This window comes from Physella acuta, unplaced genomic scaffold (genome assembly GCF_028476545.2).
Source record: "Physella acuta isolate Inbredline_101_S28 unplaced genomic scaffold, ASM2847654v3 ptg000966l, whole genome shotgun sequence".
Taxonomy (NCBI): domain Eukaryota; kingdom Metazoa; phylum Mollusca; class Gastropoda; family Physidae; genus Physella; species Physella acuta.
In genome coordinates, this window is record NW_026732483.1 from 322230 (window position 1) to 338204 (window position 15975).

The following is a 15975-nucleotide window of genomic DNA, read 5'->3' on the forward strand; positions in this document are numbered from 1 at the left end:
TTACTTCATCTACCCCATGGATCATTAAGTCCGAAAAAGGGACCTTCAACAATTGTTTACAATATAATATTTTTTAAAATACATGCTTTGACTCGAAATTGACTGAGTATTAAATAACTAATACGGTTGTGGTCGTTTCATCATTTTTTTATAAATAGGTGAGAGTATATTGGCATATGCTGTATGCTTAATCTTTTACTTTGCTGAAATTAAACTTGTCATTTACGCCGTCATATTTGTCTAACTATAGGTAATGATTTTAAGTTTTTAGTTTCGATACATAAGATGTACCAAGATAACATTCTTAACAACACACAAACTCGTAATTTCACTTCCTGATTTATATCATAAATACCCAAGTGATAAGAGAGTCATATTACTCTATATAGAACCAGCATACAATAAGAACTGTAGTCCACATTTACTACGTTATCTACCGTCAAAGTGGCCACGCTATGATAAAATGGGATAGACCATATTTCATTTGGTGGCTATCTGCTATGTCGCTTTTGTTAACAATCATTTTTGTCTTTAGGGACTAACTGCAGAGAGGCTATAAATACAACTGGGATAGGTTACTCGAACAGCGTATGTGTAACTTAAGCTACTGTGCGCTTACGCCTCACAATAGAATATATAGATACAGTCTTGTTTACAACACAATACATCTACTTAATGGCACTACAGATATTGCTTTGTTTCATCTTCATTATCAGTGAAGTACCAGTGGATACAGGTATGCGACTTAATTTTTTGACGGACCTAAGAATGTAAGAAAAAGTGAAAATTATTCCAAACATGTTAAAGTGAATCTTGAACATTGATATAATTATTTTAGTAGATTGATGCAATAAAGCATATATAGAAATACGTTTTTCCCATCTAATTTAAAACAACTCATTTGCAAAATTTATTATAATATATTTTTCAATAGCACTTAATATGATTAGTAAAAATAATATCCCTGCAACATGAGATCTGACTATTTGTAGTTAGTTTAGCATCATGTAGCGCTGGCTGGTTCGGCTCCAGCTGTCAGTACAAATGTCACTGTGCCAACAACCAATGTGATGTTGACGGAAAGTGTACAGGAGGGTCTACATGTGTTAGGGGATGGTTTGGTCCTCTATGTCAATATCGTGAGTATGCCTACATCATTTCAGCGAATTTTACTGTTTTATAAACAATAATCTATCATATTTAAACGGGTAATACATACTACATTGGCCAATTACATGATACGTTCTGTTTCCAGAGGATTTAGCACAATTGAATGCAACTACATTACACGCCACCCTAACAGATGGAGACGATGCCACATGTTCGAGTGTTTTATCATTTAGCCTGACTTGGCTAATAAATTACCAGGTTACGTGGTTCAGAATAGTCACACAACAGTCAAGTAAGTCAAGCGCTACGCAGTGCATTCTGACATTAGCATCTTGACATTATAATATATTTATATCTTTACCGTTTGGATTATATTAGTCACGTGTTTTCTACCCGATTCTTGGGTTTGCACTACCCAGACAGTTGGATCACTCTACCCCGACAGTTGGATCACTCTAACCAGACAGTTGAATCATAAGAGATCATAATTATTTGATATTGTATTTCTAATTTTTGCAAATGGTTCAGATTTGTTTGTGCTACAAAAGTCTAACGCTAAAACACCCTCCTTCAGATTCATTACTGAGCATTCAGCTGACTTTAAATAAAACGGTCACCCCAACTACATATCTGATCAAAGTTACTGACAGAGTCACTGACATCCTCTGTCAGACAGATGTCACTGCCACACATGTGAGTCTACACTTCGGATCAACGGTAGCACTTTGTTCTGTTTACATTAGTGGAGGTAATACTTGTTTGGTTATTTTATTTTGTTTTACAACTTAAATGTTAAAATATCGTTTTTGTAAAAGGTATTTTGAAAAGACATAACACGAAAAACGTGCATTTCACATTTATATCGAAGCATGTTATTTTTTATTGTAGATTTTATTATAATCATTGCATTTTCATTCTACGCACAATGCTTTGAACTCATATGTTGTTGGTTGTTTGTTTCACTTAAATAAAACAAAACGCTTACAATAGTTTCATTAGGTCATCGAACTTAAAAATATTATCTGTAATTTCTTTTCGTTTTATGCTGCAAATACTATACGATATTATATTCTAATATTAACTTAAATGCTACTCTGTAGTTCATTTTATTTTAAAATGTTTTAGATGTTTTAAGTGCTTAATACATGCTGAAAGATAAAAAATGTGTCTATTTTACAAAGTAATATCTTATTTGGATAAGTAAGAAAATTATTCAAGTATTGTACTAAATCATTTTACAGGTAGAAATGTTGCTCTAAAACAAAACACCAGCCAGTCAAGTGATTATACTGAAGATGGTGTAGTGCGCTACTCGTTTCTGGCTGTGGATGGTAACACAAGTGGGAACTTTTCACACAACACTTGTACACATACAGCAGTAAACCGGCCAGGCTCATGGAGAGTTACATTTTCAAGTACAAAAAGTGTCAACCGATACCTGCTTTATAACAAAGGTAATAGTTCATAATTAAATATTTGATAACATATTAACATTGATCTTTCACAATAAAAATCATATAGTGTTTAAGCTTAACTACATATGCAGTGATCGATAGCCTCTATATATTAATCAAAATATTAAACAAGATTATTCCATTTAAAATTCATCTTTTTCGAGATGGTTATCCTATAGCTATCAGTAAAAACTCCACTAGTATATTTTAGTTCATCAGCAACGTTAACACTTTAAATTACAAAGCAAAAATCATTCATAGAGTGCTAAAAACAAAACACTTTCTTTTAAACCAGTATTTTACAAAGTGTAAGATATTTTAGAAACAGCTTTTCAATTGAAAATAATTTTAAATAAAAAATCTGCAGATCACTTATTTACATTTCAGACAAAGACCGTCTACGACTAAAAGGATTCGTATTGAACAGTTTCGATTACACTGCTTTAAAGCTGTTTGAGTACAGAGATACAAGTTCTAACGACAATGTACCAATCTACACAATATCATCAATCTTGCACGGTCCAGTGTCTTATGTTAATATATCTGTAGTAGATATTCTAACTCTATGTGAGGTCGAGATATACGGTGGTGAGTATTAACTTCATAACGACAATTTTTGTAAAAAAGTACATTTTATACAGATGTATATACTTTTTATACGTTTATAGGCAGAAATCAACGTTTATTTCTGCAGATAACGTGTGCAACACAAGAAATTACGGCCTAGAATGTACCAAGACCTGCAACTGTAACGACCCAACTGAGACATGTTTTGTAGCTACAGGTGGATGTCAGTCTGGTTGTGCTGCTGGCTATCAAGGGGAGGGGTGTTTACAGCGTATGTATACTGTTCCAAAATACGACGCAGTTATACGCGGATAAGGTACTTTGACCTCTTGTGATTTGTCTATATATGGTTTGTCCCCATGTAGTTTTATAATAATTTAGCTTTATTATGGATTGACAAATTAAGGCTGTCGGTCCACTCGAAAAGAAATATCGCTTATAAACAAAAGTTAAAAAAGAATACAAATATATTCAAAAGAATAATATTTAGTTAACAAATCGACAGGTTTGAAAATATAAAGGAAACGCCACATTGTGGTGCGAGTATTATTGTATGCTGTACACTGTATGGTGTTGTCCTTTAAAAAATGTTCAATTATTAAAGCCACGTAATACACGTGTGTTCGAAGTAAGTCACCTCTAGTCGAAGTTGTTCAGTACAAACGTTATTCAAATCTTGGACTGGTATACGTGACAAGGAGGCTAGACAGCACTATAGTGTTATTAGATTCATATTATTCGTGGTTTTGTCTAGAGTTGTCTAGATTACATGCGTTGAAACGAATTATATTATAATATTTTTATATCTTGCCGCAAGCGTTTAAAAATTGATTAAAATAAAACATTTCTATATCCGTATTGCAATGGAGTTACCATCCACATAAGTAGTATTTAAGAATATTCGAAAAAGTTTACGTGACATCACTCTCGCTTTATTTCTATTATTTTTTGTTTATATTTAAACTGCGACAACGAATGCTCAACAAATTGCACCAATGGCGTCTGCAACAGTACAACTGGTTACTGCCAGCAATGTATTGTGGGACTTCAAGGACATTTTTGCAATCAGAGTAAGTATGGGTGAACTAGTAATGATATTATTAGTTCTAAAAAGATTATTTGCTTAATTACTTTTATTAAATCAATTAATTTTCGTCAACAGAATGTAACCTTACATATTACGGACAAAACTGTTTACAAAAATGTAGCACCAACTGTTTACATCAACTTTGCGAAAACGTCAACGGTTTTTGTCACAACTGTATACATGGAAAGCAAGGTGTATTTTGTGATAAAGGTATGCCACATTTTACCTAAACCCACTCTATAAGACCTTTTTCTTACAAATTCTTACAATGCATAAATTGTTTGTGCAATCGTGGCATGTAGTTGTAGCCCTTTATCATCAACTGTATTATTTTTTATGTCGATAAGTCTGTAGCAGCTTATGTACAGAATGGTGTAATTTCGCTGTGTTTATTGTGAGAATTTCTTCGCCACTCACTAGACTGTAACGTTACGTACTATGGAGTCAACTGCTTACAGAGATGTAGTCACAACTGTACTAACAGTCTGTGTGACAATGTGAATGGTGCTTGTAAAAGTTGTGTTGATGGCAAACAGGGGATGTTTTGTGAACAAAGTAAGTGGTATAGACTATATGAAGAATGTTCTTAGTGTTTACCAATGTAACTACTCTGTTGGTAGATTAATTTACCTTGCAATTACTATATATACATTATTTCTTTTTTTTTTTTTCGTCGTTGCGTTAGCATATATCAATTTTCTTCATATAAAACGAAACAACAGAATGTAACGCCACGTACTATGGAACCAACTGCTCACAGAGATGTAGTCCCAACTGTCTAGACAGTCTGTGTGACAATGTGAATGGTGCTTGTAAAAGTTGTGTTGATGGCAAACAGGGGACATTTTGTGAACAAAGTAAGTTGCACAAATGTAGAACTTTCAATGGGTTTTTCATTTATGTAAATAATCTGTAACTAGTTACTCCCAGCAATGTAATAATGGACTTCAAAGACATTTTTGTAATCAGCGTGAGTATGGATAAAATAGTAATGATATTATCAGTTTATAAATAGATGATTTGATTAGCTTATTTTACTAAATGTATTTAATGAAATCATTTTTAACACAATGTAACCTTACATATTACTTACAAAACTACAAATATATGCAAAACCAACTGTGTTTTTAATTTTTGAGACAACGTCAATGGCTTTTGTCACAACTGTATACCTGGAAAGCCAGGTTTTTTTTTTATAAGACCTTTTACATATCAATTTTTAACCATTTATAAATACTTCCTTTACCATCAACTATATTGGTATATTTAGGTAGTTCAGTAAATGTTCATATATAGTATCGTGCAAGTTTGCTGTGATTATTATGTGTATTGCTTCCCCTCTCCCCCCCCACACCAGACTGTAACGCCACGTACTATGGAACCAACTGCTCACAGAAATGTAGTCCCAACTGTCTAGACAGTCTGTGTGACGATGTGAATGGTGCTTGTAAAAGTTGTGTTGATGGGAGGCAAGGGACATTTTGTGAAGAAAGTAAGTGGTATAAACCTATAAGTGGTATTATGTTCGGTGAACATATAATTGTACAACTAAATGTTACATTATTCTACTTTTGGTTTTGAATTCATACACATGTTTAAATTCAAACGTTGAAAATTAAAATGTATAGAGATGTCATCATCATTTCTCGTTCGCGCTCCCGACACGTAGGGCAGATGAGATAGAGTTCATATGTTTGAATTACCTCGGCATACAAAGGGATTGTTTGGTCAGAACTATGATCTGTCGCCTTTGTTTCACTAGCATGAGTCAGGTACCCATCAGAGCTGGGTGGACTCAGGGAAGTCTTACAGACTTAACCTCGAGATTTCAACTTTAGATTTTCCGGTAAGTAGTCTACCGTACAGATATTGCTACAACATCACAACTCAGCACAGTGGTAGAGTAAGACAGTAGCATATACTCATACCATGTAACATTTGTGAAGTAAAATTAAAAACAAACGATTTAAATATCTAACAGGCTGCAACGAAACACATTATGGAATGCACTGTGCAAGTAAATGTAGCATCAACTGTACAGATCAGTTATGCAACAACGTTAACGGCTCTTGTCTGGACTGCATCGCCGGAAAGCTAGGGGAATTTTGTAATACAGGTATGGGATATTTACATAAGAAATTCACTTGAAAAGTTAAAAAAAGGAAACAATCCAGTGAACATGCTCTCTAGAATAACTAATTTTGAGGCTCCAAGTTCTACTTTGTAGCTGTCCCAAATGCTAGCTTCTAGCTTCCCCAAATGCTAGCTTGTAGCTGCCACACCCACACGCTAGCTTGTAGCTGCCCCAATGCTAGCTTCTAGCTGACCCACATTCTAGCTTGTAGCTGCCCCACATTCTAGCTTGTAGCTGCCACACCCACACGCTAGCTTATAGCTGCCCCAAATGCTAGCTTGTAGCTGCCCCACATGCTAGCTTGTAGCTGCCCCACATGCTAGCTTGTAGCTGCCACACCCACACGCTAGCTGGTAGCTGCCCCACCCACACTCTAGCTTATAGCTGCCCCACTTGCTAGCTTCTGGCTGACCCAAATGCTAGTATGACTGACAATAACATATTTTCCACTAGACTGCAATGCAGGCAATTATGGTCCCAGATGTTTAAACAAATGCTCTTCACTGTGTCTTGATTCAAAATGTGACGCTGTTAACGGACACTGTTTGAGATGTAAAGATACTGGCGAATTTTGTGAAAAAGGTAAATATGCACATTTTATATCTAAGACGATAAGTTGAGGATTATTGTAAACTCAAAAGTAAATGATTTAGTTCATTGATTAAATCAATATTATTGCTATGTATTTGTTATAAAGCTTTTGAACTGGAGTTTCTGTATATAATATGATATAAATAAGTTTAAAACATCATCACACAATCAACTACATCTTCAGCGTATAGCAGACACACGATGTTCTTTAACACATTATTTTAAAAAAAATAAAGAATAAGCCATTACCAACAACAACTCAATAGTGCATTCAACCTTAAAACTACTCTCATAGTTATTGCTTTATTGTTGTAGTGCAATAATGCAACACATATTTATTTGCTTTCTTTTTTGTAACATACACACATACAAACATACACTTATTATATATAAGTTAATTTGGTTATTTACATTTTGTCACATTTTTAGAAAATGTCAATGGATATAACGATGGATACAACAAAGGATTAGGACACGGTGTGGGTATTGGCATTGGCGTCATGTGCATCATCGTTCTGATCGTCACGGCTGTTGCTTGTGTGATCCGCAAATATAAAGGAGATAAAAGTGAAGAGAGTAAACATAGAAACGATGTATATGACCAGCCTGTCGAATTACAACATACACATTTGTCAGCTAATTCAGAGCCAGGTAATTGATAAAACGTTAGTTTTTTCTATATAATGACTATATCAAATTGATACCAACTGTGTTGCATATTTTTAGAAAGAAACTACAGCGTTAATCTATTTACTATAAGCATGTTTATATTTACACATTATATGAGCAAGTAACGTTGTGTTTTGAAATTTCAGAAAAGCGAACAATATACAACAACATCGATGATCATATGGTCGGAAAAAATACAGAAAACAACAGCCAAGATTCTACGTATAATACATTAAATGATGAGTACAATGATGTATCAAGATATATGTCATTTTCATCAACTTAAGTCGAACATACTTGCGACTACAAACAGTACGCACAGTTGTAAATATCTATATACTACTAAAAGTCAAGTTTGTTTACATGTTTGAATATTTATTTGTTTGTTTGTTTGCTTGATTGACTATTGCTCATGGTTGCACTCATCGTGGAAAGCTGTAAAATAGTATGTAGGTAGAGAAAATTTTTTGTTTTAAGACAGACTGTTAATCACAAATTTATTTAAAGACGTTAACTAATTTATTGATTTATTCATACGTAGAGTAACCCATTTTTTTTTTAAATGTTAAAACATTGACTAAACTTTGTGGGAATAGTGACGTCACAGGTTTTTTTTTACTCTTTAGTACAATAAAATGGCGGCGTCTATCGAAGAAAATTGTGTTCCCATTCAAAAGTTTAACGCGTTCTAAATCTAATTTTCTGTCGGTCATAACTTTAACAATACGTCCGTTTGCTGTATTTATTACGTTCCAACACTTATATCAATTTTAAACTGTCTTTTTTCATTTAGTTTTACAATAAATTTCTCTAGATCTAAAGATCAGCTGTCGAAGGAAAGTTATTAAAAGTTATGAATCTAGCCTAGATCTAGCCTAGATCTAGGTCACTAGACTCAATGTAAATTCTAGATCTAGACTTAATGTAAATTCTACATCTAGAATCTATTTCGGGCCTTAATTATTTTATCTAAATCTTTGTTTAGCTTCAATGATCATCTAATTCGAGAATACATGGGATTTTTTTGTTATCTAGGTTCTATATCTAGATATAGTAGGATTACTCACTAACTTGGAGGCGTGGTCGGGTGCTAACAACAATATGGCGTACGGACCGGACGCATGACTTCCGACCATTTTTAGGCCATGTTTACCACGAGCAAAATGGCGGGTGTTCACATTATTTAAACATGGTATAGGTGGCCAGGGCTAGATATGCCAGAAAAGCATTTTAAAATTTGCTTTAGAGAATGAAGGCTAAATTTTAAAGTCAGTGTCTTAAACATTAATAGAACTTTTTTTTTTTTACGTTTTCAATTATTTTTTCTTAAGCCCTATATGTGAATGATAAGGTTGACTATCAGGACCTCGCGGGGCACAGGGCAGGTGAAGTAGGGTTCATCTGTTTCTTTGTCCTAAGCAAATGAAGGGATAGTGTGGTCAGAGACATGCTCGGCTGGAATCGTTTTTGTTGTCTGAGACTTGGCGGGACACTGGGCAGGTGAAGTAGAGTTGAGTAGGTCACCTGTGACGTCAGTATATGAAGGGATAGTCCGAAATCGTTGTTTTCGGTGTTTTTAAAAGATAAAAAAACATATTTTTGAATGTGGGGTCTGTTTTTTGTGACGATAAATGACACTGCAGTAGCGTAGCGAGGAGGGTGGGGGGCGGGAGGGGAGGGGAGGCGGGGGGGTGAAGGGGAGGTGGGGGGGGGAAAGGGGAGGCTGGGGGAGGTGGAGGGGGGAAGGGTGGGGGCGGGGGGACATATGTTGGGGCGCCAAAATGGTTTGGAGAAATAAATTGAAAGGTTGAGGGGGGTTCAAATCGAAAGTTTGAGTGGGGGGGGGGGGGTGCACATCAAAAGTTTGAGGGGGGGGGGGTTGAAAATCGAAATCTTGGGGGGGGGGGGTTAAAATCGAAAAGTTTGTCCCCGGGCGCCGGGAAGGGTCGCTATGCCTCTGAGTGACAGACGTGATGTTTTTTGATGGATGACCCCCGAAACCCACAGTTATCCAACGGATGACGGGTATTCTAGTATACTACTAAAAGTCAAGTTTGTTTACATGTTTGAATATTTATTTTTTTGTTTGTTTGTTTGTTTGGCTGATTGACTATCTCGCATGGTTGCACTCATCGTGGAAAGCTGTAAAATAGTATGTAGGTAGAGAAAATTTTTTGTTTTAAGACATACTGTTAATCACAAATTTATTTAAAGACGTTAATTAATTTATTGATTTATTCATAGTTAAATTAACCACATTTTTTTTTTAATTTTAAAACATTAAGTAAACTTTGTGGGGATAGTCACGTCCCTTGATGTGTTTACTTTTTGGTACAATAAAAATGGCGGACTCCATCATAGACTTTGTGGCCCATTCAATAGTTTAACGCGTTACAAAGCTAATTTTCTGCCGGCTATAACTTAAACAATACGTCCGTTTGCTGTATTTATTACGTTCCAACACTTATATCAATTTTCATCTGTCTTTTTAATTTAGTTTTACAATAAATTTCTCTAGATCTAAAGATCAGCTGTCGAAGGAAAGTTATTTATAGATCTAGATCTGGATCTAGAATCTAGGTCAAATCCAAGATTTATTAGTTATAAATACAATCCAATAAAACGAGACTTAAGCAAACCAGTCGTAGATCTAGAATATAGATAATTCTATCTAGATTTAGATAATAATGAGTTACTATATACTAAACTATTTTAGACCTTTATTGTTTGGTATAAATCTTTGTTTTGACTAGGCCCCTATGCAAATTTTGAAATGCTGGAGTCAGGGCCTATATCTATTTGCATAGCTTAAGATTCATATGCGGCTTCTATACCGCTAAGTGTGCAAAATTATAGACGTAAACTCTAGATATAGCTCAGTCGTATATCTAAAATATAGATAATTCTATCTAGATTTAGATAATAATGATTTTCTATATACTAAACTATTTTAGACCTTTATTATTTTATATAAATCTTTGTTTGGAATATGGTAATTTTAAAATGCTCGCTCCGGGCCTATCAGCGTAGCTAATGATTAGCTCTAGATCTAGATCTAGATCTAGATCTAGATCTAGCAAGAAAAACTAAACTTAAGCAAGCGAGTCGTAGAATCTAGATCTAGATAATTCTATCTAGATCTAGCTAATTTCAGAACTTCTTTATTTTATATAAATCTTTGTTTGGCTAATTAAAGATAAAATTTAATTTGAAAGTTACTACTACTACTATTAGACTTAGATCTAGATCTATGAGCGTAAATCATGTTGCATAAGAAGACTCATAGTATAGTATAAAAAGTCACGGTTGACGTCTCGAGCAAATAGCTAAGTTGGTAGCGTAGCCGGCTCTCATGCGGGTGGCATAGGTTCTAGACCAATATGTTAATGATTTTTTTTTTCAATTTTTTTTTAGATGTGAATGATAAAGTTGCCTATCTGAACTTGGCAGGATACAGGGCAGGTGAAGTAGAGTTCATCTGTTTCTTTGTCCTAAGCATAGGAAAGGATAGTGTGGTGAGAGACATGCGCGGCTGGAATCGTTTTTTAAACGATAAAAACATGTTGTCTGAGACTTGGCGGGACACTGGGCAGGTGAAGTAGAGTTGAGTAGGTCACCTGTGACGTCAGTATATGAAGGGATAGTCCGAAATCGGTGTTTTCGGTGTTTTTAAAAGATAAAAAACATATTTTTGAATGTGGGGTCTGTTTTTGTGACGATAAGTGACACTGAAAGGTTGAGGGGGGTGCAAATCGAAAGTTTGAGTGGGGGGGGGGGTGCACATCAAAAGTTTAAGGGGGAGGGGTGTTGCAAATCGAAAGTTTGAGTGGGGGGGGATGCACATCAAAAGTTTGAGGGGGGTGGGTTGCAAATCGAAATCTTGCGGGGGGGGGGGGGGGGGTTCAAATCGAAAAGTTTGTCCCCGGGCGCCGGGAAGGGTCGCTATGCCTCTGAGTGACAGACGTGATGTTTTTTGATGGATGACCCCCGAAACCCACAGTTATCCAACGGATGACGGGTAGTCTAGTACTAATTAAAATTTGAAGCTTAAAAATATGTTTTATGAAATCACTTCTGTATAATTACGAACCAACTTTTCTTGTATGGCAGGCATAAAAAGGAGAGGTTTTTTTCCCCGTTAAGCGGGTTGGTAGTGTGTCTGTCCGTCATCGCTATAGATTTTGAAAGTCTCTCCCTGGGCGCGGACGGCCAGGAAAACGTGGTGTTCCGCGGCGGTAAAAATTACAGTAGTATTGAAAAAAAAAATTTAAACTCTTTTTTAAATTTTGCCAAGGGAGGTAATTTAAAAAAAAATTCAACTCACGCTTATAAAAAAATATGAATGCAAAATTTGTGTCTTTTGCGTTTGTGTTTGCTTTGTGTTTGTGCTTTCTGTTATGTTTGTGGTTGTGTTTGCGTTGTGCTTGTTTTTTTCTTTTGTGTTTGTGTTGTCTTTGTTTTGTGTTTTGATTGTGTTGTGGTGTGTTGTGTTTGTGGTTTTTTTGTGTGTTTGTGTTTAGTTTAGTTCTGTTCTATAGTTGGTACATCTAAAAAGATATCGCTATACTTCTAGATCTCAAGTTTGTTTACATGTTTAAATTTTTTTTTTTTTTTTTTTTTTTTTTCTGATTGACTACTGGTGAAAACCTGCTCTATGTGGAGAGCTGTAAAATAGTATGTAGGTAGAGAACAATTTTTGTTTTCAGGCAGACTGTTATAATCACATTTATTTAAAGACGTTAAGTAATTTATTGTTTTATTCGTAGGTAGATTAACCACATTAAATTTAAAATTTTAAAACATTGACTTGACTTTGTGGGTATTTTGACGTCACATAATTTGTTTACTTTTTAGTACAATAAATGGCGGTTTCAATCCAAGATTTAGTTGCCGATTCAGATGTTAAACGCGTTCTTAAACTAATTTTCTATGGGCTATAACTTTCACAATACGTCCGTTTTCTATTTTTATTACGTTTCAACACGATTATCAATGTTTTAACAGATCTTTTTGTTTTATTATACAATACATTTCTCTAGATCTACAGAAATATGTCTAGGTTCTTACGCCGCTTAGAATTAAAATATATAATTTATTAACTTATCCAGAGTTCGAGCCTAGATATGTAAGAGGTTAGCACATTAGGCTACCATGCGGGTGGCATGGGTTTTAATTTAATTTTTAGTTTAGAATGATAATGTTGCCTTTGCCTATTGGAACTTAACGGGATACAGGGCAGGTGAAGTAGAGTTCACCTGTTTCTTTGTCCTCAGTATTTAACGTGGATAGTGTGGTCAGAGCCATGCTCGGCAGGAATCTTTTTTTTTTTTAAAGATAAAATATGTTGTCTGAGACTTGGCGGAACACTGGGCAGGTGAAGTAGTGTTGGGTAGATGTAAAGTTCACCTGTGACGACAGCATATGAAGATATAGTGTGGTCAAACCCACGCTCAGCCAAAATCTGTGTTTTCACAGACAAAAACATGTTTGAGTTGGGAGGACACTGGACAGGTGAAGTCGTATTGACCTGTTTTTATGACCTAAGCATATGAAAAGATTATGTTGTCAGACCCATGATTAGACGAAGTCAGTGTTTTTAAAAGAAAAAAACGTCAGAGGTGTGACGCCTTTTTGAATGTGGAGTCTGATTATTTTGTGATGATAAGTGACAGACGTGATGCCATTTATTAATGACCCCCGAAACCCAGTTATCTAATGATAACGGGTAGTCTAGTAATTTATTAAATATTTCGATTGTTAATATAGTTTTAAATATTAACATTTTCATGTTTTTGATTAAAGCCAATGCTAAACTTACTATTAAATGGATATTTATGTCCAGTTTAATCTTATTAGAATCTTTTGTTGTTAACATTGTCTGTATAAATCTTGTAACCCCAGGCTTTACTTGAATGTGAGGTATCGATTTCTTTAAGTCTCCAGATAGATTCGTCTACGATAAAAATGCATGCATTTCTAGCTCCGAATCTAAATCAATACAAAATTAAAAGATTTATTCAGATCCTACTAAATTCAATAACAAAAGAGGGGATACGCGTTTAAGTACTAGCCTTAAGGACCCAACTGTGAGTTAAGAATGGTTTCTTTCAAACCTGAGAGCCCACGAAAGATCAAGAAAATGCAGATTTTACTTGCATGTGTTGTCGACTTAATTAAAATGAAAATATCATGTAGCTAATACGCCTGCTAATTATTTATAAAAGTTAAGAGTCCACTTTATATTTTAATCTTTAAAAGGTAGTATTGCAAAATAGTGGATATATTTTATTACTTGATAAAAAGAAAAGAAAAGAAACAACTCATTATATCTCTTACACTTTGTGTAACTTTTTGTTTGTTCAACCAAAGACTAAATACAATTTTTTAACATTAGTAAAGCATTGATATTATTATTGTTGTATTGTTGTATTAAAATATTGTTAGCCAAATCACAGTTATTTTAAGAAATAATAATGTCATGTATATTATTTTTCATTTTATGTATAATCATGATGAATAATATGGTATAAAGAGTATTTAAAATGTCCATAAAATCAGAACTTCGGGGCGGGGGGGGGGGGGCATCCTGTCTTCCATGGGTTGCCCGACCCATCCCCATGAGCGGGATTTACTATCCCTCTCTATAGACTGTCGTTTTGTAATGTGTCATATATCGTTGCTAGCCATTTAGTTTGGCCATCTTAACTTAAAGATTTGAGTAGGCATGTATTTGTTAACGGATGTAGCTGTTATTTGTCTATACAGCCCTGCAAGTTTACTAGCTATAAAGCTGCACTGCCTAAATATGTGTTTTGAAGATTTGTATATTGCTCTGAGGTGGCAGAGCTGTGCTATTCCAAATCGGGCTAAGTGAGTTGAAGTCGCAACTGGCTTTCTTTAAGCTAATCTTTAGTTAACAATAAATGTTTATTTGTTTGTTTTGTTTGTATGTTAGGTATGACACATTTTGTAACATCATTTTGACCCACTTTTATTGAAACTATTTCTTTCGGCCACCTTCGTCTATGGTGACAATTCAAGAGTATCCATTTTACTTTCTTGTATAAGAAGTTATGGTGCACACAATTGAATTCAACATTCATATATCTTGACGATTTACCCCTCACCGAGTCGGCAAAAGTTATTTTTGAAATTGTGTCTGTATGTCTCTCTATGTGTTGTGTGTGTGTCTAGGCGCGTGTGTGTGTGTGTGTTTGAGAGTCTGTCTGTCTGTCTGTTAACACGATAATTTCAGTACCATTTCATTTATGTTGACGAAAGTTCTTGTTTAGGTATAATTTATTATTGTTGTTTTATTTTCCTAACATTTAAAATCATTTTGTGATACAATTTAAAAAAACAAAAATATTTTCTTTGTCTTCGTCTTCTCCCCCATCCTGTGGATCAACCCTCCCAACGAGGGGAAGGTTGGCGGGGCCTCGCAACCCCTGCGTCAGAAAGAAAAACATTAATGCTGTGTTTATATTAGATGCAACGTCTGAAAGAAACACCGAATTAATTTATGTTGTGATCGACCTTGCCAGCCTGTTATCATAAGGTCAAACAATGTAAAATGTACAGACACATCAAAGAAACCCCGTATTAGCAGTTGTTCAATGGTGTACGCGTCTAATGTTTATAAATGTATCTATTAGAAGTTCAACGTACTTAAAATTACGTGTAAATTACTCACAATACTGTAATTAGTTTCAAAGTATAAATTAAATCATCTACTACCTTCACACCATACTTCATGAGTTGAGATCAATAACTCTACTTCATCTACCCCATGGATCGTTAGGTCAGAAAAAGAGCCCTTCGTTCATTCTGTTCACAATGTAATATTTGTAATATGTGCATAGCAGCTACAGGACATTACACCCCCGGAAATTACCCCCCCCCCCCGGACATTTCTCCCCGTATTTACCCCCCGGAGCAATTACCCTCTGTCAATTACCCCCTGTCACACCCCCCTCCCCCCGGGGAATCGCCTCTCAAGTTAGAATCCTAACTCTAACTAGAATTCTATACCTATATACCTATATACTACCCTAACGCTAACCCTAAACCTAAACCTAACCCTAAACCTAAACCTAAACCTAGCCGTAACCGTAACCGTAACCGTAACCGTAACCGTAACCGTAACCGTAACCGTAACCGTAACCGTAACCGTAACCTTAACCTTAACCTTAACCTGAACCTTAACCTTAACCGTAACCGTAACCGTAACCGTAACCGTAACCGTAACCGTAACCGTAACCGTAACCGTAACCGTAACCGTAACCGTAACCGTAACCGTAACCGTAACCGTAACCTTAACCTTAACCTGAACCTTAACCTTAACCGTAACCGTAACCGTAACC

The 15975-nt window shown here is 35.3% G+C and overlaps 2 protein-coding genes across 2 annotated transcripts; both read left to right on the plus strand.

The window, feature by feature from the left end:
- The first annotated feature begins 675 nt into the window (after window positions 1–675).
- On the plus strand, window positions 676–3629 carry LOC131953942 (uncharacterized). The gene is made up of 7 exons (XM_059317404.1): window positions 676–736; window positions 993–1139; window positions 1256–1402; window positions 1685–1858; window positions 2352–2564; window positions 2952–3152; window positions 3259–3629. The coding sequence occupies exons 1-7, from the start codon at window positions 676–678 to the stop codon at window positions 3444–3446; spliced, it is 1131 nt and encodes a 376-aa protein (XP_059173387.1). The 3' UTR covers window positions 3447–3629.
- A 715-nt stretch (window positions 3630–4344) lies between these two features.
- Window positions 4345–6038, plus strand: LOC131953943 (multiple epidermal growth factor-like domains protein 6). The gene is made up of 5 exons (XM_059317405.1): window positions 4345–4428; window positions 4639–4773; window positions 4941–5075; window positions 5576–5710; window positions 5981–6038. Exons 2-5 carry the CDS (start codon window positions 4758–4760, stop codon window positions 5983–5985), a joined length of 291 nt encoding a protein of 96 aa, XP_059173388.1. The 5' UTR covers window positions 4345–4428; window positions 4639–4757; the 3' UTR covers window positions 5986–6038.
- Window positions 6039–15975: the final 9937 nt, after the last annotated feature.

What these genes read in the sequence shown, in the direction of transcription:
- LOC131953943 (XM_059317405.1), top strand. An exon ending in GGGGACATTTTGTGAACAAA is followed by an intron (nt 5,076 to 5,575) that starts GTAAGTTGCACA and finishes CCCCCACACCAG; the next exon opens with ACTGTAACGCCACGTACTAT.
- LOC131953942 (XM_059317404.1), top strand. Translation starts at nt 676, where the DNA reads ATGGCACTACAGATATTGCTTTGTTTCATCTTCATTATCAGTGAAGTA. An exon ending in AATAGTCACACAACAGTCAA is followed by an intron (nt 1,403 to 1,684) that starts GTAAGTCAAGCG and finishes ACCCTCCTTCAG; the next exon opens with ATTCATTACTGAGCATTCAG. An exon ending in TGAGGTCGAGATATACGGTG is followed by an intron (nt 3,153 to 3,258) that starts GTGAGTATTAAC and finishes TTATTTCTGCAG; the next exon opens with ATAACGTGTGCAACACAAGA.